Raw genomic sequence first — 24,386 nt, 5'->3', positions numbered from 1 at the left:
AAGAAGTGGTATTAGAAAAATAATAATTTTAATTGATTGCTTCCTGTGTTTGCATCACCAAGGTTGTCTTCTTACTAATGAATGACCTTTGCCGATATCTCTTCCAGGCAAACACGGGACAGCCGGAGCAAAGCTCTTGCAATCTTATCAGGAACTGAGGTGAGTGCTGTTCTAGGGCAGACCGTGCTGGCCCTCCCCTGGCCTGGGGAACAAAGGACACTGAAAGAACTTCTAGATCTCTTGACTTTAGGACGTGGCTGCTCTGGAATGTGGCTTTTTTTTTTTTTAAATGATAAAGTGCCTGGAAAAGATTGAAACAGAGATCTTTCCCGATTCTTAATGAAGGGCCTTCTTGGGAGCTAGCAGAGCATTTTCTCACTAAAGGTTTTATTTCCTAAATTCTCCTGAAATGTGGTATGAAAATGAAATATTATTTTTGAGGGCATTTTAAATGAAATTCTAAACCAGGCATTTGCTTTTATGAATCATTCGTATCTCCAGCATCATGCCTGGGGCCTGACACCTCAGACATCCATGGAATAAAATTGGCAGCAGTGAGGCATGGTCTGTGAGATGCTAACTTCTTTTTTTTTTTTTTTAAGATTTTATTTATTTATTTGAGAGAGAGAGAGAGAGCACAAGGAGGGGAGAGGGAGAAGCAGGCTCCCTGCTGGGCAAGGAGCCGGAGGTGCTCGATCCCAGGACCCCGGGATCATGACCTGAGCTGAAGGCAGACACTTAACTGACTGAGCCACCCAGGCGCCCAGAGATCTAACTTCTTGATACAAAATCCTAAACACCTAGCACTCTTGGAGCTAGCAACAATTCACGCACCTGATTGCACCAAATAAATTAAAGTATTACTGAAAGCTCCCCACCCAGCTTTTTTTAGGCCCATTATGAGATTTTCCAGTCTTGGGACTTCATTTTTTTTTTCACTCCCCCATCAACTTTTTTTTTTTTTTAAGATTTTATTTATTTATTTGAAAGAGAGAGAATGAGTGAGCAGGCATGAGCAGGTGGGAGAGCCAGAGGGAGAAGCAGGCTCTCTGCTGAGCAGGGAACCTGATGCAGGACTCATCACAACACCCTGGGATCATGACCGGAGCTGCGGGCAGACGCTTAACCGACTGAGCCACCCGGGCGCCCCTCTCCCATCAACTTCTGATTCCTCTCATGCTTGATTTTGGCATCCACGGCGTTTTGGGCACTTCTGATGGGATTTCTGCTGAGAAAACGCACACGGCCACAGGGGACACGTGCCTGGTCTGGGCTCTGGAGTAGCCGGGCTACTTTAGATAACACGCGTGGCGCACAAGCCTTGGCCACGGGGCAGCTCGGTGCTCATTTGCCACATCCCGATACCAGGAAATTACACCCTGCCTAGAGGAGCAGATCCATGCAGGGCCGCTGGATCCTCTTCCAAAACATGAGGAAGTGAAAGCAAAAAAAAAAAAAAAAAAAAAATCAGAGAACTTGAATGAGAAGATGATGGCGAGTCCCATGCATTTATAAGACTAATAGTTGGATCATTCATAACCCGTTTCTTATTCCTGTATTTTTCCTTGGCAGCAAAATTTCTGTGGTTCCTCCTACCCCACCTCCTCTGAGCGAAAGCCAGTGCAGTAGCAGCTCAAACAGGGTAATGTGTCTGTTCTGTGTTGCCTCCCTGGGGAAGGGGCAGTGGGAGAGAGGTAGAGGGAGAAGGGGGTCTGAGAGTTTGGACCAAGGTCGTCGGAGCAAAGGAATCCACCTGAAGCAGAAGCAGGCCATGGAGGGAGGCAGAGAATGGAGGCCAGAAGTGCTGGGCCTGCCCAGTGTCTGTGCTCGCACTATGCCTTGGGGGCCATGGGATCATCTGCATTAACAATGACTCACCTTCTGTTTGCACCCCACATTCTCACCTGTACCCCACATCCTTACCTGTGCTCCACATCCCTGCCTGTGTCCCATGTCCTCACCTGCACTCTCTGTCCCCACCTGCACCCCACATAGCCACCTGCACCCCACATCCCTGCCTGTGCCCTACATCCACCCCCTACCACTTTACTCTTGTAATTTTGTTGGCTGTCTTCCCTATCTGTGCACTGCACTCTTGAGTGTGAGGGTCTGAATAGGCTGCAGTGTGTCAGGGGTCTCTGGGTATGTAAAGAGAAATAAATACAGGTTGATTCACAGATGTGTGATTCATAGGTGTGGGAGTGCCTGCGGTGTGTGTGTGTGTGTGTGTGTGTATCTTTTGAGTATTTATAGATGCTAACATAAAATAGGCCAGGACCATTTCTGTCCACAGAAATTAGTGGTATCATCTTAGAGAAGTTACCTGGATTCCCACTTGGGAGATGGAAATAGTTATACTCCTCTGGCTTGCTTCTCAAGGCTGGTGTGAGAAATTAATGAAATAATGTCTGTGCTGGTACTTAGAAACTGTAAAGTACCATGAAAACACATGGTCTTGATTATTTTCATTATTATTATTCTGTGAATTAAAGAGAGTAACTATATCTGTACATAGAAAGGCATGTTCATATGCTAGTGAGAGAAAGAGTATATTTATTCCTTTTCCAGTTGCAAACTGAGTCCCTGGAATGACCTTCAAAATTCTGCTCCACTTTCTCCTTGAGATTCTAAATTCTCTGAAGTTATCCCAGCAGGGATGTGCTTAAGACATATTTCCTGGATCGATGGATGGATGGAGGGATGGATGGATGGATCGAGGGATGTAGGGAGGGAGGTATAGGAGGGAGGGATGGAGGGAAGCAGGGAAGGAGGGAGGAATGGATGGAGGAAGAGGTAGATGGAGGGAGGGATGGTTGGATGGAGGGATAGAGGGAGAGAAGAGTGGGTAGAGAGAGGGAGAGGGATGAATAGTTAGATGGAGGAAGGGATGGTTGGAAGGATGGAGGGAGGGACGGATGGATGGTTGGACAGATAAATGGATGGATGGATGATGGATAGATGATGGATGGATGGACAGGTGTATGGACGGAGGGGTGTATGGATGGATGGAGGGGTGGATGAGGAGGGGTGCATGGATGGAGGGATGGACGGACAGAGGGGTGGATGGATGGATGGAGGGGTGGATGAGGAGGGGTGTATGGATGGAGGGATGGATGGATGGATGGATGACGGATAGATGGATGGATAGATGGAGGGGTGTATGGATGGAGGGATGGATGGATGGATGGATGGATGGAAGGATGGAGGGAGGGATGGACAGATGGATAGACAGGTGGATGGATGGATAGATGGATGGCGGATGGATGGATGGAAGGGTGTATGGATGGAGGGATGGGTGGATGGGGGTGTATGGAGACATGTATGGATGGAGGAATGGATGGATGGAAGGATGGAGGGAGGGACGGACAGATGGATAGATAGATGGACAGATGGATGACATAGATGGATGGATGGATGGATGGAGGGGTGTATGGATGGAGGGATGGATGGATGGGCAGACCAATAGATGGATGGAGGGATGGATGGATGGTTGGAGGGGTGGATGGATGGATGGTTGGAGGGGTGTATGGATGGAGGGATGGATGGATGGAGGGGTGGAGGGAGGGGTGTATGGATGGAGGGATGGATGGACGGAGGGGTGGATGGATGGACGGAGGGGTGGATGGAGGGATGGAGGGGTGGATGGAAGGAAGAATGGGGAGGGGGAGGGATGGAGGGATGGGACTTGAAGGGGAAAGTGACCTCCTTTCTGTCATTTTTGCTTCCTCTTTCTTCTCTCTCCTGCTTAGAGGTGTAGAACTAACTCCTTGGCTCCAGGCTGGTGCTCTGAGCCTGGTATCACCATGGGCCACTGTGTCCTGTGCCCTTTGCCGTGTTGGCGTCTGCTCTGTGTGGCGTTGGGGTGGGTCATACAAGAGCTGGCTAAGGAAGCGGGAGTCTACCCGAGCACGGTCTGAGCCAGAGAAATGTCGGTCATTATTCCTAGGATGTAGTTGTTACCATGTCAACCCCATTGCTGATGCTCCTTTCCTGAAATGCGGGTGTCAAACCTCAGAGGAAAGAAGCTGAGTAAGAGGGTCCCTCCCTCCTGAGAGGATAGTGCCCTCCCCTCTCCAGACATGCACGCACCTGGAGCCCATGCACTCTGCTCACACCTGCCAGTGTTTGGGGGGCAGCAGCCTGCAGGCTGCTGGGGCAGACACGAGTCTCCAAATATAACTCTCATTCTCTCTCCTCTGTCTCTGTTTTAGTTGCAGGAACTTGGTCAGTTTAAAGGATTTAATAAATCCGTGGAAAATTTGTTTCTGTCTGTTACCACCCACATGAAAAGTAAGTGGATGCCTCTCCGTGTGTTCTCCCCACCACCAGCCAGGCCAGCCAGGCCCACCGGCCAAGGGGACCTCTGTCTCCAGCTCCTGGGGAGAGCCACAGCCCCAGCCCTTCACCCCTCCACCTGCAGAGCAGGCCTCTGGTTTCCTGGGGGTAGAGGAGACCCCCTTCGGCCCCTTGGACTGGCTTAGTTTACCCCCACTGCTGCCCAAACCTGGCAGAGCTCAGCGCTTGGTGGGAAGGAGTCGGCTCGGACCAGTGCGGGCAGGTGCCGAAGGCTCTCCCACGGCCCCACAAAGACAGGGGGGTGGGACAGCTCCAGTGAATGAGGTCTGGGAGGGAGCTCTCCCGCCAGGCACGGCCCCGCGTCTGTCGTTTGCACGGAACTGCTTGTCCGTTCTTCTTTCCGTCTTGGTCAATTTATCTTCTTCAATGGGCAGTAATCATGTGATTTGCAGATGCAAGGGACCCAGAACTACCACTGCTTAGAATCTTGCCTCTTTCAATGTTCTTTCTCCTCAGATATTCTTCCCTGTTGATCTTAAACCGCAAAGCCCAGAGAATAGCCCCTGCGCAGGCCTGCAAAAGTGCCCAGAGAGACGGTCCCTGGGGGCGGGGGGCAGGGGGTCTCAGGCACCCACTCCCTTTCACAGTGCTTCTGTTTGGCTTCTACCCATGCCGGTGCATAGGGATGGGCTCAGTGTTGTCCCTTGGCCTTGAGACAGTCTTATTACTTGATTTTAATTAGTTCTCCGTATTCCCCACGAGCCCTTCTGAGTTGCCTCGTGAAAACTCAAATCAAAGCACCACTTTTCAGACAAGCAGAAAGGTGACTGTCTCACAAGACAGTCTGTCCCCCTCTGCTTCAGAAAGATGACAAAGCAGCCAAATTTCGTGCCGCCTGCTTGCTAACAGAGCTCGGAGGTTTAAAGTCACCCCGTTAGTCTGCCTGGCTTTCAGACAACATCCGCCCTCCATGTGCACCAGCCTTGGACGTGGGTTTCCAGCTGTAACAGCTGCCTGAACTCTGAGTCCCTGGCTCTGTTCCTGCTGCCGCTCTTCTTGCCGAGATTTCTCAGCGTCTCTTTCCAGAAGCACAGCCTCTACCCAAATCCACGCGGCTTCTGTGAATCCCCTCCCACCGCCATATTCTGGAGTCCTGCCTCAGCGTTCACTCTGACCTGGTAATCCCTCAGCCAGACACCCAGAGAGGCAGGACACACGTTTCATCTTGTCCCAGGTCACACACCCTCCGACGCATGCTGGGACCCACACACGGGTACGCTTGGGTGGCTTACGTACCCAGAGCCCCGCCTGAGACAGGCTCACCCGTTTGAGACTTGCCAGTTTAATACCTTGAGTGTAATGATGATGCCATCTGTATAAATCAGCAGACCCAGGTGGAGAGCTGAGGCTAATCCCTGGGCGGGGGCGGGGTGGAGGGTTCCAAAGAGCAGAACAGCATTGAGTCTCTGCCACGAGACATGGATCGAACCCTTTAACCTGTACCCCCTCCCTGCTTGTTCAGGCTCTAGTACTTCATGGGATGCCAAACCCTCAGCCCAGAGGCAGGGATGAAAAAAACCCAGCTTTCTGGGCCCGTGGGAGGGATGGTCTGCCCACCGGCTCTCCCAGGTGGTCCGGGGGCTCCGGGAAGGGGCACAGACTACACACCCTTCATCGGGTCTCTGCCTCAGGGCGCGCAGCAGGGTGGGGCTGACTCCCGTTTCTTCAGGTCCTCAGCTGGTGGGCACATGTCCCTCTTGATCCTTTGTGCGGCCTGTTTCCTACAGAAGTGGTACAGAGGACAGCCTCTTTCTGGTGTCACCTGGGGTCTCTGGGGGGGGCGGCTGGAGGGGGCGTTGGTCCGAAGAGTTTGGGAAGCTGCCCCAGGGCTACAACCCCTGGCAGCTGAGGTTGCCCAGGGAAGCCAATCCGGCGGGAAGAAGTGAGCAATTCCAGCCCTTTTTATTATGGCTGCATTTCTAGGAGATTCCAGCACCCTGGCCCCACTTGGAAGGGGAGAAGGAATAAGAACGTTGATTTTCGCGTCAGGGAAGCCCTTCTGTGCTTCTTGCTGTTAGTTTTCCTTTTCACCCGATAATGCCGATTCCGAGCCTAGTCGTTAGAAGCTGAATTGCTTGGGAGGCGCCCCCACCTGCCTCGTCTGTGAACGTAAGTGGACCAGATGAAGGCACAGGCTCTGGGGTGAGTGTCATATGGATGGCAGGGGAGGACACCGTCCCCCAAGGCAGGGGCTTCTCCTCCTGGGGCCCTCACACCCTTCGTAGCGGGGCTGGGGTTTGGCTGTATGAGGAGTTCATGTTCACTGTCAGCTTCAAGGGTCTGGTGTGTGCCGGGACGCTGCTAGCTGCCGGGCGCGGAAAGATGCCCCACGGTTTCCGGAGGGTAGACCTGAGGACAGTGTGGACAGTAGTGCTCTCACGCAGGAGAAGTTCCACACATCCTGGTGGGAAGGAAAATGCCCTGAGGTTCTGGGGGGCAGGTGAGGTTCTCCTCTAGAGAAAAGAGACGCTCTGCAGACGTACGCCCTGGCAGCACATGCAGGAGGTACCCAAGAAATAGCATCTCAAGGAGTGGATCAGGAGACAGGAGGCTCTGGAGCCGGGCTGTCCAATATGCTAACAGCAGGTGGCTCCTGAAATATGGCCTGCCCGAAAAAAGGGTAAAATACACACCAGATTCCAGAAACTTAGTGTTAAAAAAAAAAAAGTAAAAATTTCATTAATTGTACAGCATGGGGAAAACAGTAATATTGAAACAGTCTTACATGGGGAAGGATGGTAACTAGACTTAGTGGGGTGATTATTTCATAATGTGCACCAGAAACTAGGACGTATTCTGTGTCCATTACCCAATTAAAAATTTCATTAATTTTCATATTGATTATATATTTTAACAATATTTTGGGTATATTGTGTTACATGAAACAGTGTTAACATCAGTCTTACCTGTTTCTTTTTTAAATGTGGCTACTAGAAAATTTGAAATGGCATACGTGAGCAACATTATTATCTATTGGAGAGCGCTGCTTGAAAGAGAGTTTTAAGGTCATCTTTGAGAGAGACAAGGACCCCGGGGAAAAGGGAAGATGTTTTGGGGGGACAAAAATCATCTTTGAGGTGGTTTGCTCGCTTCTGGGTGTGGATTCCTTCCTTCTCACTTTATTCACCTTTATTCTTGGCCTCTATTACACTGCAAAAAGAAGTTGTATTTCCAGGGTTTGCTTATTAAAATAATTATAGGGGTACCCTGAACGTGCTTCCACCTCTCTTCAAAAGGTCCCAAGAGATGATATTTAGTTATAAGTCTTTGTAAGGAACCTCTAGAAAGCCGGCTGGTTTGTGAGGCTGCCTTTTTTGTGCTTGGACAACCGGCCGCTCATGGTGTGTGGCCCAGGATGCAGGGTGACCTGTCCGGAAGACCTCCTTCTAGCTCCCGCCATGACGGTGGCTCTCTGCTCACAGAAGCACGTGGCCACGGGGTCACCTTTTGGGAATCCGACTCTTCTGTCCTGTGCACGGCGCGGTGTGGCCCGTGTCCAGCACGCCGTGTCTGGGGACGCTCCCCCTGGCCCCGGAGCTGGGTGTTGGATGTGCCATCTTCCCCACACAGCAAGCCTCACCTTGGGAGACCTTGGGGGCTCCTCTGGGTGTGGTTGCAGGGGCTCCCAGAGGAGGGCCCCATGAGTCTGTCAAAGCTGTGTGCTCCCCCCCGTCATCCCTTGTATTTGTTTTCTAGAGCTTTCCAAGTCCCAGAACGACATGACCTCTGACAAGCAGCTCCGGGCCACGGGTCCCAGGCAGTGTGCTAGCCGGACGGAGAGGAGAAGCCAGTCTGACACTGCTATCAACGTCACCACCAGGGTACTCCCCAAGGCCCCCCCGGGCCGCCCAGAGAGCCACTGCCTGCCCATTTCCTCTATAGATTTAGTCTTCCTCTTATTTTATAGCACCACATTAAGCAGTCTGAAAAAAAAACATAATTATAAACCCCTCTCTATTGGGAAGGCCTGGCCAAATGACAGTCAAATTTCAGGGTCGATTTGGAAAATAGTTGAGAGCAGGGAAAAGCTTCAGCCTAATCCCGAGCCCCTGGGGCTTCTGGGTGTCTGCCGGAACTCCCTGCGGGCTTCAAGGCCACTCCAAAGGCAAGGGGCCCACCTGCAGGGCCGAGGTGGGCCAGGTGATTCCCTCATGGAGGGTCAAGAGGCCTTTCTACTTGGCAACAACCTCCAGTTAAAATCTGTCCTGGTCTCTGATAGAAACCACTAAAAACATAAATGCTGCATGACCCCCGGCAATCACGAGGGAGGCGCTCTCCAGGTATCTAAGCCGCAAGAGAGAGCACACCTAATAAAGGCTTTTAAGGAAATAATTAGTCTGGCTTTCCACCAGAATTAATCAAGTCTGAAGCAGATGCGCTGGGACAGGGGAGAAAGCGACTTTAGAATCAGAACACCTGCATTCTGGTCCAGCTGAGGTGACTTGGCTAGGGCAGGTCCCACCACCTGGTTGTTGACAGGGTCAATAGGACCACTCTGGTTGGCTGGACAGGGCAGGTGCTCCTTCTCTGCAGCTGCGGGCTCCACTCACGATGTCCCCAGATAGACTGCTCTAGGCAAGAGGTTAGCCCCACTCTCCTGCGGGAACTTCCACACACAATCGCAAGGTTTCAGATTCTGCCTCCATCCGTGACCCTCTACCTTGGGCATGTCACGTGAACTCCCTGAGCATCGATATGCTCTTGGCGAAATGAAGCAGATAATTCTCGTTCTGCCTAAGGCGCAGGTCGCTTGTAAAGATCCCCCGAGATAATACAGTATCTAAATTGCTACCTAAGCCATCTAAATCTTACTATGTGCCAGACTCCACTCAGGGCTTTCCCTGGATCATCTCATTTTATCCTCACACTATCCCATGAACCATGGATTGCATTTGACCCTGTTTTGCATTTAGGGAAACTGAGGCTTAGAGCGACGAAGTCACATGGCCGGGGTTACATAACCAGAAAGTGGTGGGCGGTCTTGCTTTGGAGGCTGAACTCTGGAGCAGCTGTTCTCAAGTTTAATGTGTGTATGAGTCATTTGGGAATGTTGTTGACACGCAGAGGCTGATCAGTAGGTTTAGGGCAGGTGTGAGATGCGGAGTGTCCGATGAGTTTCTGAGGAGCTGTTGGGTGAGCAGGTGATGCTGCTGCCGGCCCTGGGACCTCCCGAGATTGAGGAGACGGCATCTAGAGCATGTGAGATGTATTCGGGAGGCCTTTAAAACTCCGAAGTGCAAACAAGTGTTCGTTCCCATGGGCACCCCGGGGTCTGCACAAACACTCTCCCAGCCACCGTCCCTGAGTCAGCAGATGGAGCATAAGTTAGTGCGCATTCAGGAGACACTATGTTAATTCTTACAAAAGTACTGAGATAGATAATGTTACTCCCATGAAGAAGATCTAGAGCCTGAGCTTTAGCCATAGGGTAACCGTCCTGATAGGTAGATATAGATGGATAGATAACTAACTAAATGTGGAGCCAGGAGTAGGGTCCAGGTTTGTATGGTTCTAAATTCTATACTCATAACCTCCTCATTCTAGGTCCCATGTAAGGAGGACAAATGAGGGCCACAATCATTGGGATGAAGCCCCTGTGATGCTAACCCTCACTAAGGTTACCAGGCACCATTGTTGGCCTGCTGGGTAACTGCAAGGTTGTCTAATGGGACCAGGGAGCTTGAGGGTAGAAGCGAGGAAGACCAGGGACGACCATGGCTAAAGAGCACCCATCCTGCAGACACTCCGCCATGCACGTCCAGTTTGCTGCCATGCTCTTGGCAGGACATGCTTTCTACTTTTTGCAGGCGTCCTCTCTCCCCACCTTACTTGAGGATATGGCTGTTTTAAGGAGCAATTTAGCCACCTGTTTATAAAGTCCTCAGCAATCATGGCCTGCTCTATAAATGCTAAATAATTACGGGGTTGAAATATAAAGGGTACATCTTTAAATAGGACGTTTGTCAGACTGCAATTACACATGCCCTAGCTGGCGAGCTCATAAAAGTCACACTCATATTTTCACTGGAGCACTCCGGAGCATTTTGCCAACATCAAGCACACGATGTGGTGCCCTTTGGGAGTAGGGACGTCAGTGCCCACTTTGCAGGTGGCTACACTGAGGCACAGAAAGAGTAGATAACTTTCTTAAGACCACATCATGACGCTGGGCTGGTAACTGAGAAAGCAGCTCAGACTCGCTTCTCTGACCATTAAGTGTGAACAGCATGTTCTGAAAATGTCCTGTAGAGACCCTCCCTTCAGCATCTGGGCCAGGACTCTTGAGAGGCGACTTCTCTTCCCCATCCTTTGCGAGCTCCTGTGCATCCCCATGGGATTTTATTGCTCATCTTATTAATGTGTGGCAGATCTATAGTGGCCAAAAAGACACGCACCTGTTAACCAGGAAGGAAACACAAGAAGGGTTTGGGAGGGGCTATCTCTGAGGAGAGGGAACAAGGACGCAGGCGGGGAAGAAACCTTTCTTTCATTCTATGCCCCTTCATGTGAAGTTTTCCCACGTAGGTCTGAAATCTGAAGAAACCACCAGGCCCCGGGCGTGGCGCTCCTGCATACCTCCTCTCCCTGCACCTGCTGGCCACACTCAAAGGCTGAGCAGCCAGAGGAGAAGAGGGGAGGCAGCAGCGTTGGGTTCAACCGTGCAAACACTTGGTCCTCAGACTTGAGGGCTGTGGATCCCTCCCGACCCCCCCCGCCCCGGGATGGTCCTAGGAGATGCAGCCTCCCTCTCAGCTGGGATTCGACGTTGCTCAGAGCATGGCCTGTTGGCCGAGCCCAGCCCCTGGGTCTTCTGATACTTCAGCTGCAGTCTCAGTGTGGCAGTGGCCGCTCCCTTTCTCTTATTTAAGATCAGCAAAAAAAAAAAAAAAAAAAATCCCAAAGGCACAGATTGTGTGGTTCCAGGGAGTCCATAATTTGATCAAGTCAAGCCTAATGTTTATTGATCTTTCAGCATAGAATATTAAACTTATTAACTCTGTGCAGAGTAGACCTCATTTGGGGCCATCATTTTTCTCTGTAATCTGGCCCAAACTAGATAGTTATTGGAATACATTAAAAATCACAGGGGAAAAAAAATGCCTGTCTCCACAAGGTCGATAAGCTGCTCTTTGAATCTCGATGCTCTTTAATGGCATGGACCTGACAAAGTCATCCAGGTCCTTCTGAATTTACTGGGGAAGAGTTGAACATGACATTTCAGGTTGATTCCTTAGTCAGAATAGGCATGTTCTTCAGAATAGTGTCGACTTTTCTAATAATTTCAAAATATGTATATTTGCACTTAAGCTTCATTAAAGGTTTTCCAGAATCCTAACATATTTAGAAGCACAATCATTGCTGGCTATGAATTCGATATGCCATGTGATCACTATTATAAGGATAGTTCTCTTTGTTCCTTTTCAGAACTTTCTGTCGTCAGTATTTTTTTTTATGATTTAAAAACTGTGTTGCCTTAAGGAAAATGGAATTAAGTGATTATTGAACACCTCAGTGTCACAAAGCTTTGTAGTAATATTTAGCTCATTTTATTCTTTCTATGCCGGTCTGATGGCCGCCTTGTTTGCTGTTTTCAAATGGAATCTTCCGCACTCTCCAAGGCCATCCCCTGAAGCACTCGGAGGGTGGAGGCCTTGCGGTAGGAGAACCCTCTGACTAATTCTTCCTACTTCCTCCCACTTGGAGTTTCTCGGGAAAACTTTCCTCCTGCCTCAGAAATGGACGTTCCTTCCCAGGCACGGGGTCCATCCTCCTCTCTCCCCTCTGGGACCTTGCTCCTTTAGCTCCACACTTACCCTGTCTCTGTTTCTCCTCAACCTGCAAGTATGCCCCGATCTTCCCCACCTTAAAAAAAGGAAGCAGCATCTTTTGAAAGATTCCCTTCAAGCTGCTCTTCCATTTTTTTGTCACGGCCCAAATCCATGAAAATGCCCTCTGCTCTTGCTGTCACTGCACTTGCCCTGCTTTGCCCTCCCTCCTGTTCACTCCTAGCTTCCGTGCAGTCCATTCCCCATGCCAGTGTGACACTGCTCCCCGGGGCACCCCCAGGCACCCCTGATTGAAGAGCGTGGTGGCCAATTTGAACATCATCCTCGTCAGTGACTTTGTCGCCTTTGACACAGTTGACCAGAATTCCATTCTTTTCTTTAATTACAGAAATGATTTTATTGCTTTTACATATAATAAAACCCATGCCTACACTAAGGAGAATTTAGAAAACAGATGAGGAGGAGGAGGAAGGGAAGAAGAAAAAAGAGGCACAGCATTGAGCCAGGACAGTCACTTGGAGTACACATGGACACTCGCTTTATGAAAATGGCATCATGGGGCGCCTGGGTGGCTCAGTCGGTTAAGCACCTGACTCTTGGTTTTGGGCTCAGGTCATGCTCTCAGGGTCATGAGATTGATCCCCGCATCAGGCTCCGCACTCAGCAGGGAGTCAGCCTGGGATCTCTCCCTCTCCCTCTGCCCCTCCTCCTACTCACTCTCTCTCTCTCAAATAAATAAATAAATCTTTTTTAAAAAGACATCATGCCACACACATCCGCTTTTGTAATTTGCTTTCTTAAGAACCTCTAACATTATATTTTAATTCCTTCCATGTCAATACATATATATCATCATTTTTTACAGCTACTTTTTAGGGCTTATAATTCATGCTGCCAAACTGCCCTCCTCTGGGGTTGACTCAGTTTACTTGACCACTAGAAGTGGAGTAGCCTGCTTTTCAGCACCATTGCTGGCACTAAATGTTACACTTTCTATTTTAATATTTGCTGATTTGATAGGCAATTTTTTAAGAAATCTGCATTTCTTTAATTTGGGTGAGTCTTTTCTCATTCTCTTTTTTCCTCTTTGAACATCCTTCATCCCTGAAATCTTCCCCTTGGATCTGGAATTCTTCCAGGCTGCTGTCTCCTCCCCTGGACCGGCTCTTTGGTGTCCCCAAGCTACCTGTTCTCTGGGCAACCTGACACATCAGGAATCTGTCTGGCCTCTTGAGTCTCTGCGGGTTGCATGGGTCGCTGGCAAGTGTAGGAACATGCTCTGTACTTGACCCTCATGATGGGGCCTCCACTCGCGATGCCCCACCTTTGAGTCTCTTCCCAGCCAGGCTTCAACCTCCCACTCAGGTCGTACTTCCCCCAAAGATCATCCCGACACCCTCTTCTGCATCAGCTCTCCCTCCCCCCCTCTTTTCCATTGACTTGGCTTGTGACTCCATTTCAGTGGTGTATCTATTTCTGACCAGCTAGGCGAACCCCTGGAGGGCGGACAGTGCATCTTCCCCTTCCCCTTCTCTGTACCCGTACCCCCCTTTCCGCCCCAGTACTTAGAGCGGTGGGTCAAAGATAGTGTTGCTTAACAAATGTCGGACGGACTTGAGCTGGCGCTCCGGGGATCGAGAGCATAAACCGTAAGAATAATCTGGAGCTAATCACTTCTTTCACTTGCTCGCTAATATTCTCAGTCTTTCATTCCTGAAAATTACAACTACGCTGCAAATGTTATATTTCCGAGTCCCACTTCCAACCCGGCATCAAAACCTAAAGTCTAGATTCACAAACTTCGTGTGTTCAGCCAGGAAGAGGTTTCCTACCTTGTGCAGTGTGTTTGGGAGTTTCTAACCTCTGCCACGTGTGGCTCCTGAGCATTTGAAATGTGTCTAGTGCAACAGAGGAGCCAAAATTATTGACTTTATCTGCTTGTAATGAATGGGAATTTAAATTTAAATGGCCACACTTAGCTAGTACCTACCACATTGGAAAGCACAGCTGTGTACATTCTAGAAGAGGTACCGACTATTAAAGTGTTTTGATAAAATTAAGAGACATTTTGATTTTTCCCTTTTTTATAAGCACATTAGAGCTCAAACTGATAGGCTAAATATTGGATTTCATGTGATTTAATGCAGGGATCCTTATTAAGGTCAAAGTGTGGACTTAACTTCTTTAAGACTTATTAATCCATAAGTGATCCACCCACCACTGCTCATGAATATCCCAGTGCTTGCTGGTGCCTGCCGGGGCCCCGCGGGTGTGTGTGTATGCATTTATCCAAGCAGAAATGTGCTCTCTTGCTCGGCACCCAGAAGTTTGCGAATGAGTGCCATCGGGTCATGGATGCAGGCTCTGGCTGCTGTAGTTACCACATTTGAACAAAATCACACTGGGACGCAGACCCCATTATTAATTATGTGTTTCCTTTTCCGGAAGGCAAGCATGCCGGATATTCTGAAACCTCTCAATCAAGAGAGTCCCAAACGCCTTACTAGCCCTGTTTTGAAGCAAGAGGATCTCTCATCCAAGCCAACGCCCAGCGCTTTATTCTCAGGAGGCTTGAGACACGTGAGTCTCTTCTAATTCCCTGGACCCATGATGCGTGCCTGTCAGTGTGATGTCGGGTTGGGTTGGTAAGCAAGGGTGGGAGGGAAATGTTGTCCTGCAGGATGAGCTGGAACAGGACAGCAGGACTTGGAAGTAGTATTTTCCCTACACGGGGAGCAGGGGAAACCTGGCTATACTTTGATGGTTTCTCTTTTATACACACAAATTTGATAATAAATAATGGTATCTTTGGATGAGAAGTTTTTACTTTCCAAGACATGTAATTTATCAGGTATTTCTCTTACAATTATTTCTGGACCCACAAGTCATGAAGCCATCCTCCTCTTTTCTTCTAGAAGCTTTATGAAAGTTTCGTTTTTATGTGTAGGTCTGTGCTCCAGCTCCTTGATGTTGTGAATGATGGTGTAGGTTGAGGCTCCTTTTCCCACATGGATACTCAGTTATTCTAGCACCATTTATTTAAAAAAAGGCTCTCATTTCCCCCATTGACTTTGGTATCTTTGTTGAAAATCAAGTAACCATGTAGGCATGGGTCTTTTTCTGGGTTCTCTGTTCTGCTCTGACCTTTCCATGTGTGCTGTGGCGAGACCACCCCGTCCTGATTACGGTAGGGAGCTGTGAAGTCGGGTAGCGTGGGTCCTCCAGTTGTGCTCTTCTTTTTCAAAATATTTTAAAGATCGTCTCTGGGGGCGCCTGGGTGGCTCAGTCGGTTAAGCGTCTGCCTTCGGCTCGGGTCATGATCCCGGGGTCCTGGGATCGAGCCCCGCATCGGGCTCCCTGCTCTGCGGGAAGCCTGCTTCTCCCTCTCTCACTCCCCCTGCTTGTGTTCCCTCTCTCGCTGTGTCTCTCTCTGTCAAATAAATAAATGAAATCTTAAAAAAAAAAAATAAAGATCGTCTCTGTTAAGAGGCAGGCCTTTTAGTCATTCATTTGTTTATTTGAAAACATCGAAGGAATGCTGGCTTTATGCCTGAGACTGTGGTATGTGGTGTGACAGAGCCTCAGAGGACGGGTCACCTCACTGTCATAGCTCTTGAACTTACTAAATAATCTTAGACAATCACAAAGACTCTCCAAACATCAGAGTCCTCATCAAGGAAATGGGTATCAAGCTTGTTCTTTTTATTTCACTGGGTCGTGTTGAGAATCAAAATGCACTCATTCGTGGTGTGTTAGAGTGGTTAAGAACTCAGCTTCTAGAAACCACCTTCTTGGTTCACATTCCAGCTCCCCTAGTGTGACCCAGAGCGTACCCTTCAACCTCTCTGTGCATTGGGGCGGTTGGGTTTTTACGGAAAATGGCATTCACTTTAGAAAATGATAAACTTCCCTCCCTCCCCCCAACTACATGAATATCTGGTGGAATGTTAAAAAGTCGAGGCAGAAGCGGGCCAGACTGAGCGCTGAAGGATGGCTAACATCCTTGCCTCGGTCCACTGAATGCTGGCGGCCCCCACCCCACCCGTCACTGAGTGCGCCTGCCTCTCTCCACGCCACTACTCTGCACCCTCACTCCTCACAATGTGGGGCCCAGCAGCGCTGGCATCACCTGGGACCTTCCAGAAATCAGGGTCTCTGGTCCCGCCCCAGACCTACTGGGTCAGCCTCTGCAATCCAACAAGAGCCACCTTGCCCGGGAAGCCTACCCCCTGCCCTGCCCGCCGTCATCCTTCCCTTCTCTCTGTTACTCCTGGTCTCCTCACCTTCTACCGTGTCCTTGCTTTCCCTGTGGGGAATTGTCTACTGTAATTCCGGTGCCCGAGCTGCACCTGCCACGGAAGGAGCACTCAGCAAAAACTTGCGGGACCATGGCACGGCTCCTTACCCGACCGACTGTGGATGGAAAGCCTACTCTGCGCAAACCCCTGAGCCAGGTGCTTCCCCATCAGTCGTTTGCACAACGATCTTGCCAGGTGGACACTGCTACCCCATTTCTCAAGTGGGGAAACCTGGTTCCCAGAGGTCGAAGCCAACAGTAACCTCGGAGCTCTGACTCAACACCCGGGAGCCGTGTGAGTCAAAGCCCGGGCTCTGTCTGCTGGCCCCCGGATTTGGTGAGCTCTCCAAGGGAGAGGGTTCCCTGGCCGCACCCCTGGTTCAGGTGCACTTGTCTGGGGTGGACCCACACCTAGTAAACCTTTCCCACTGGTGGGAAATGCTGCAGCGGTGAGGAGAAGTGGGTGAGTGTGTGTCTCTCACCCAGGCTCGGTTTCTTAGGGCAAGTCCTTCAAAGCCACCCCGCAAATTCAACACGGTTCCCTTTTCCCTGTCTTCTGTCTGGTGCGCTCTGATTTGTGCCCTTCAAGGTACCCTCGTGAGGTTGAGTTATTGGGTGATTACACCTCACCTGTTCCCTTTAGACTGAAGCAGTGTTTGTCTGAGGAAACTAAACTCCCACAAAGCAAATACTGATTATTGCTTCGAGCCCAAGGATGTTGCCCATTCTCCTGACAGACATTGACATTCTTTGAGAAGCAGGAAGTCAGGGCCAGGAAAAGCTTTACTAAATCTCTGCTTAGTACAAGAGGAGAAATACAAAGGGGCGTTAAGCAGGGGAAACAACCTCCCAGGTCGTTAAATCAGTGCAAAATGAAAGCAAGTGCTATTTTGGGGGTCATCTTAGCCAATTTTAGAAGCAATAGGGGTCAGTGTGGGCAAGGGTGTGGAGTGGCAGACATTCTTAGAAACTGCTTGGTATGTTTATTCAGAGGAATATTTATAGCTATGAAAAATAACGTTGAAGAATATTAATATAGAAAATACACATTGGTAAATGAGCCTATAAGGTTACAAAATAGTATTATAGTAGGGGCGCCTGGGTGGCTCAGTTGGTTAAGCGATTGCCTTCGGCTTGGGTCATGATCCTGGGGTCCCGGGATCGAGTCCCATGTCAGCCTCCCTGCTTGGCGGGGAGTCTGCTTCTCCCTCTGACCCTCTTCCCTCTTGTGCTCTCTGTCTCTCATTCTCTCTCTCTCTCTCAAATAAGTAAATAAAATCTTTAAAAAAAAAAGTAGCACATATTTATAAAAACAAAATGGTTCTACTACAGACATTGCAAACAAGTGAAAGGATTATACCAAAATTTGACCCCGGAATGATGGGGTTATGCTTTTCTCTTAAAATTTTTCTGGGGGCTCATCTGTAGTTCCTGTATTTTTTCCATAAACGTGTAATGTTTTGGGAGGAAAAAAATAGTTTGCTTTACAGAAAAAAAAAAAAGAAGAAAGAAAAATCCAATCAGAAGGAGTGGGAACTTGGTGGTGTGAAGAAATACATTAATTTTTTAGACTTCCTACGGGAGAAAAATTCCTACCAGAGTTCCTGTCTGGTTTTTAATTTTGTTTATACTTCTGTTTAAAAAACATCTAAAAAGGAATGCATTTATATCAGTGTTTTCATGGAGTTTACATTTTTCCTGCCAGAAGGTGTTGTGATTGGCTGGAGTGACCACGGGAAGTTCACTTTGGAACTCCTTAGATATGGAGGTTGGCAGAAGTTTGAGAGGGAGCAGATTTTTAATCAAAGAACTAAAAAGTCCAACTCCCCAGGTGTTTTCTTTAAAGATAAATTTGAGATGTGGGATGTCATCCTGGCATTTGGGTCACTTCTAAATAGGGACTGGCTCAAAATGTTCGCTCGGTCCATCATACAGAGGTGTGTGTGGAAATTCTTCATTTTTCCATTAATATTTCTGACCTTGTCTGGCTCTACTGATTTTTTAAAAGAGTATTGTATTTAGCTATCTACCCATATTAATGTGTTTTTGTTGAAAAACAGAATAAAAAAGGATGACTATATTATGGCCTATTCATCTAATGGAATACTGTTTTGGGAGTGACAATGAATGAGCTCAAACCACACCTGACCACGTGGATGAATTTAAAAAACAGAATATGTGCACAGTAGGAATACTAATTATATAAATTCCAAAATCAGGTGAAACCAACCAATATGTGGTTTGGGGGATATATACATACGTATTAAAACCATAAAGAAAAACAAGGATGATTAACAGGAAACTTTGAAACAGCATTTACTCAGGGACAAAAATGAGAAGAGACTGGACGGGGCGGGGTGGGGGCAGGGCCCTTCTGAGGTCCTGCTTATGTTATTTTCCTCCAGCAGAGTGGTGGGGCACATGGATGTTCGTTTTATAGTTACTATTTAACTAGAGGTATCCGTTATATGTACTTTTAATATATGTTTCACAGTAAAAAAAAAAAAGAAAGGGAGAAAAACAAAGGAAATGATTCGCTCAGCTTACGAAGGATGGCCACATTGTGTGGCATTTTCCAAATGGTAATGACTGTCCTATACTCAGTATGCATGGGGACAGTTCTAAGTCTCTACATGCATTAACTAACTGAGCCTCACCCCAATCTTATGAAATAGATCCTCATTTTATAGATGAGGAAACTGAGTCTACAGTGGGTAAGAATATTTCTCAAGATCACACGGCCACTGAGGGTCGGGACCCGGGGCCGAATGGAAGCCTATCTGGCTCCATGGCCACCATCTTGAACACTCGGCAGTAATGATCTCAGTGTGCTCTTGGTGATCAGGATTTTTTTTTTTTTTTTTTAAAGAATACAGTTGACGTTGAACAATGTGAGACCTCCTGTGCCATCGAAAATTCGTGTATAACCTCCAACTCCCCTAAAACTTAACTCATAGTCTACTGTTGACCAGAATCTTTACTGATAACATTTACAGTCAGTTGACACACATTTTGAATGTTATATGTATAATGTACTGTATTCTTACAATAAAGTCAGCTAGAAAAAAGAAAATGTTAAGAAAACCATAAGGAAGAGAAAACACGTCTACAGTACTGTACTGTGCTTACTGGAAAATTCTGCAGAGTCAAACCCACGTTGTTCAAGGGTCAACTGTAGATGTGGTTTCTGCTGACCCCTCGCTTCCTGCCTTTGTGAAAGGAGAGGGCATCGAGGCTTGCTTGCCGTTACAGTAGCTAACTCGTGCCCTTCAGAGAAATCACCGAATGCTCCCTGCCTGCCTTAGCTAGTTCTCCTTTGCTTGTGCCCAGATTGACTTTTCTTACAAACCCCTTTCATTCGAGCACCAACGGCTCGAATGAAAGTCCGGCTGAGTTCTTAGTGGCTCTTCTGGGCCAGCACTTCTGGGTTGCCTCCATGGGCTGCTCAACGTTGCAACTTGCTCCAAGATTCTGTTCCGGCTACAAAGAAAATAGAACCAGAAAACCTTCCCAAGGCAACAGTGGTAGAGACATAAATTATCTCGGGAATGTGGTTGACCAAAGGATGTGCTCTGCTGTCCTTTCATTATCTCAGGCTATACTTTCCCTGGCTAAGCGGGTACAGCAGCTGAATTGCTCAGAGACACTACTGTAAGCTGGTGGCCCGAGGAGTTCGGCCCCTCCGTCGTCTTCCAGGTCTGCTTCTGATTCTCTGTGCAACTTTTGGGTGGGTCCCAGCCTACCCTGAGCTCCGCTAATGTACTCATGAAATGAAGGATGAGTAATTCTAATGCTCTCTGGATGCATTATAATTCTGGTCACCACGCTGGATGAGCCAGGGGCAACCTTCTCCGCACCCCGCAGTAGGGCAGACCTCATGCCTGGTGTGAGTGTGCGGGGATCAGATCTGCCCCGTTTTGTCACCTACAGGCCAGTCGTCCCGGGCCTGATGCATTTCTCTGGGTAGCTCAGTTTCTTGCTCTCAGAACGTTTCACACCTTCTCCAGTTCTTTCAAAACTCATTCAGATCTTCTACCCTGCTCCTTTTCCTCATTTTCAACAAATAAACATCCTTTTTACTTTTCAAAAAAAAAAAAAAGAATTAGCTCAGAATTGCCTAATCTTCTTGATATCACAATTAACCTCACTGGGTCTGTACCCAGCCTACTCTCCTTGGCCTCCTGAACAGAAGAAGCAGCCAGTCATCCGAGCGATACCTGGGTGCCCGCCCTCTCCTGCCCTTACCGTTTCCTCCGTGAACGATAGCACATCTTTTTTTTCTCCGCCTTTATGGTTTTTCGTCTTTGTCTTGATTTTCATCAATTTTATTATGTGCCTACATGTGGCTTTATTTAAAAATAGTTTGCCTCTGGAATCCACAGTTAATGACTTAAGGAAGTTCTAGAAGATTAGGACGACCACCCAAGTGAGCCTCCTCACTTAAGTTCTATGGCTCCTTCGGGCACAAGACCGCGTACCCCTTCATGCCATAATGTTTACATAGAGCACTTCTAAATCAAAGTACTGCAAGTGCTTTCTCTCTCCCCTTCGTAAATATTTACTGAAGATCTACCATGAGCCAGGCACTGAGCTGGGTGCTGGAGATACAGTGAGGGCAGGAACGTGCAGAGAGCCCTGTGCTCTTGGAACTTCCAGTGGCACGGAGAGGTGGGTGTGACTCTCCTTCCAAGAGAATGTTCTTTTGCTTCCAGTGGACAGCTAGAGTGAAGGTAAACAGCCCTTACCCATCTGGTGTTGAGCTCGTTCAAAGCTGGGTATCAGGCTTTGTGAGGACCGCCCCATTTCCTGTGGACTCTTGCTCCTGGGAAGGAAGCCGGGTGGAGGTGGGGGGTCCCCACTGAAAGTCTGGAGGTCACCAAGCGCCTCCTCTGTGGCGGGCTCCTCCAGGAAGAAGAACTTTGGAAAGCATTTTTAAGTTTCTCAGCTGCTCAGTGAGAGCTTCCAAATCAGCAAAGCCCTTGAAGGGCAAAGAAGCATCTAGTGTGGCTCCCACTTCGCTGCATTTTTGCTTTCTCTGTGAACTTGGCGGCTCAAGCTCTTTGTGCCTTCAGGGCCCCAGACACCAGTTTTTGTCTCCCAGCCCTTGGCTTCTGAGCTCCGTGGCTGCTGCGTTTAGCCTTGACTCCCCTGTCTTCCAGCCTTGCCGGCTCGCAGGGTTGTGGACAAATGCCTCAGAGGGAGACACAGAGCATCAGCTCATGCCCCGGGGCTTCTCTAGTAGCTTGGACCCTTGGTGCTGGCTGTCCTGGCAGCCCTACGACACCTTGAAACTGTTGGGGCTTAATTCCGTTTTCTGTTTGTTCTTGGCAGAGAAGTTGCTACACTGCAACTTAACCTGACGTGGCCTGAAGTGAGGTCCTGGGACGAATGCCATGTTAATCATTGGAATTTCTGAGCCCCTGCATTCACGTCCTCCTTCTGCTCTGCCAAGCATCTCTATCATTCCTTCTTCACTCTTGGGCACCTCCCTGATTCCTGCTGTCTTACCGCTCCTTGCCTTTGTGAGTGTGAAACATAAAGACTGTTCTCCACTCGAACGATTGTGTGGGTGTTGGCAGATCCCATTTTTCAGAGCCAGTGACTGGGTGCGGTGAAGTTAGTTGGTTCTTGGCATTAGTTAACTCAGTCTTTGGCTTCTGGGCCCCATAGAGGTTAATTCTGATGAGTTGTTGGTTTGGTTCGGTTTTGCTCTCTCTGCAGTGAGAGAGAAAGCCCCAGACTTTCGTCTTAGTTTCTTCCCAGGATGTTTCACAGCACGGGGGATCTCGCTGGGAATTAGAAGTGGAAATCCTTCAGGCTTCCCTATTTCTAGAGAGTCAGCACTGAGATTTCTGCCGGGGGATGGGGCAAATATTTAAGCAAGTGTAATAGTACGACAGCAGTTGGTTTGTCTCTTTAGGCACGGGCATTCCGTGCCACTTAGCTACATCACCTAAGCTCACAGTGACTTAACTTATAGTGGCAGTTCTGTTTTTCATTGAAATACCCATAAAAATTTAAACAGAATTTATTGTTGTCTTTGGGCTACGTCCTTTACACATTTTATTCCATTTACTTCTTACCGTAACCCCGGGAGACGAGTATTCATTTGTCCATTTAGACTTTGACACAGCTAAGCAGTAGCAGCAGGATGCGTCGGAACCCAGCTGTATCTGATTCCCAGTGCTGGTACTAAGCACCCCCGCTCTGCTGCTTTCGGCAGGGCTGTTCCTGCCACGGGTATTATCTGCCCTCCTGAGACTTATCTTTGCAGAATTGCGCGGGAGATAATCCACTTCATCCCAACTGATTTGTGTTAAAGAATGAGATTGTGTAACCTTTATTGCTAGGCAAACACCGTATTTGGGCTAGACCGGGCTTTCTGAGGATTTCCCATCTCCTTAGGACAGACTATGTGGCCACTTATTTCGGCAAAGTACAAAGTGGCGTAGTATTAACTTATTATGAGTCAGGATGCATGTTTTGTGCGAAGTTTGATTAATTTGATATCTTGAAACCAGAACTGCAACAAATACATTAACTGTGAAGTAATTTATTATATCTGTGCTTCTTGATTTCAGGCCAGTCTAATTAGCATTAACAGCACTTGTACGGAGATGGGCAATTTTGACAATGCTAATGTCACTGGAGAAATAGAGTTTGCCCTTCGCTATTGCTTCCAAACCTGTTCTTTAGAAATATGCATCAAGGCCTGTAAGAATCTTGCCTATGGAGAGGAAAAGAAGAAAAAGTGCAATCCGTAAGTTTCTTTATCTAAGTTTTGACATTAGGTGGTAGGCGTATTGGGTCTAAAGTTTATATGGGAAAGTAAAAGTCCTCAAATAACCAAGACAATTGTTTAAAAGAACAGAACTATAAAGAAAACCTATTGAGAATGATTTTAAAGCTGTAGTAATTCAAACAATGGGTTATTGATGCAAGGATAGATAAGTAGGTCGGTCGAGTGGAATCAGAAGTCCAGATGCAGAACTTGGCCTACTTGGAAACTTACAGGATTACGAACAGAGATGAGCAACTTTTTTATGCATGCATTAGACACAGAGGGTTCCGCTTTTGTGAACTTCCCATTCTTATCTTTTGGCATTTTTCTACTGGGTTGCTTGCCATTTTTTAATTTATTTACAGGAAGGTTTGGTTTGGTTTGGTTTGGTTTTGCTCTCTCTGCAGTGAGAGAGAAAGCCCCAGACTTTCTTCTTAGTTTCTTCCCAGGATGTGTTTGGATACAACTCTTCATTGATTGTATGTGTTTTATATATCTTCTAGTTGTTGCTTGTTTTCTAATATTGTTTATGATGGCTTTTCTTGAAAAGAATTTGATGTCAGGGAGCCTGGGTGGCTCAGTTGGTTAAGCAACTGCTTTCGGCCCAGGTCATGATCCTGGAGTCCCGGGATCGAGTCCCACATCAGGCTCCCTGCTCGGCGGGGAGTCTGCTTCTCCCTCTGACCCTCTTCCCTCTCTATCGCTCATTCTCTCTCTCTCTCAAATAAATAAATAAAATCTTAAAAAAAAAAAGAAAAGAATTTGATGTCAAATCTGTCAGTCTTCTCCTTTAAAATGTCTGTATTTTGAGTCTGTAGAAAAATTCTACCTGATGGTTATAAATATATCCTTCTCTGTTTTCATCTATTAGGGTTTTTTCATACTTTGATCCCTTCACCTTAGAACTAGAATTGATTTTCTGTAGGCTTTTTTTTTTTTTTCCTTCATGGAAAACTTTGCGCACACTGTTTTAATTCCCAGTCAGGGAAAGGGGATGGATTGTTGGTCCAGCCAAACTCTGCTCTGCTCTGAAACCTTCAGGAGCTCCTCAGGGCAGGACACATGAAGTGCATCGCTGTGGAGCACTTACGGGTCTCCATAACAGTGTCCCTCTTGTCCTTCTGGTTTCTTAACTTCTGTTATTCCCCCAACTTATACCTTTTGC

At 48.0% G+C, this 24,386-nt stretch overlaps 1 protein-coding gene across 8 annotated transcripts in view; it reads left to right on the top strand.

Annotated features, from left to right (window-relative positions):
• The window catches only part of SYTL3 (synaptotagmin like 3), an 89,884-nt gene that overhangs the window by 52,659 nt on the left and 12,839 nt on the right, over positions 1-24,386 (top strand). For all 8 annotated transcript variants that reach the window (XM_027603700.2, XM_027603699.2, XM_027603701.2 and 5 more), the window contains 6 exons: positions 108-159; positions 1,573-1,642; positions 4,212-4,290; positions 8,053-8,177; positions 14,592-14,723; positions 23,022-23,200. In XM_027603700.2, the coding sequence (XP_027459501.1) occupies positions 108-159; positions 1,573-1,642; positions 4,212-4,290; positions 8,053-8,177; positions 14,592-14,723; positions 23,022-23,200 (637 nt within the window). The remainder of the gene's footprint in view (positions 1-107; positions 160-1,572; positions 1,643-4,211; positions 4,291-8,052; positions 8,178-14,591; positions 14,724-23,021; positions 23,201-24,386) is intronic.

This window comes from Zalophus californianus, chromosome 7 (assembly GCF_009762305.2).
Source record: "Zalophus californianus isolate mZalCal1 chromosome 7, mZalCal1.pri.v2, whole genome shotgun sequence".
Classification (NCBI taxonomy): Eukaryota; Metazoa; Chordata; class Mammalia; order Carnivora; family Otariidae; genus Zalophus; species Zalophus californianus.
The sequence above is the reverse complement of the archived record's forward strand: the minus strand, read 5'-3'. Positions and strand labels throughout refer to the sequence as shown.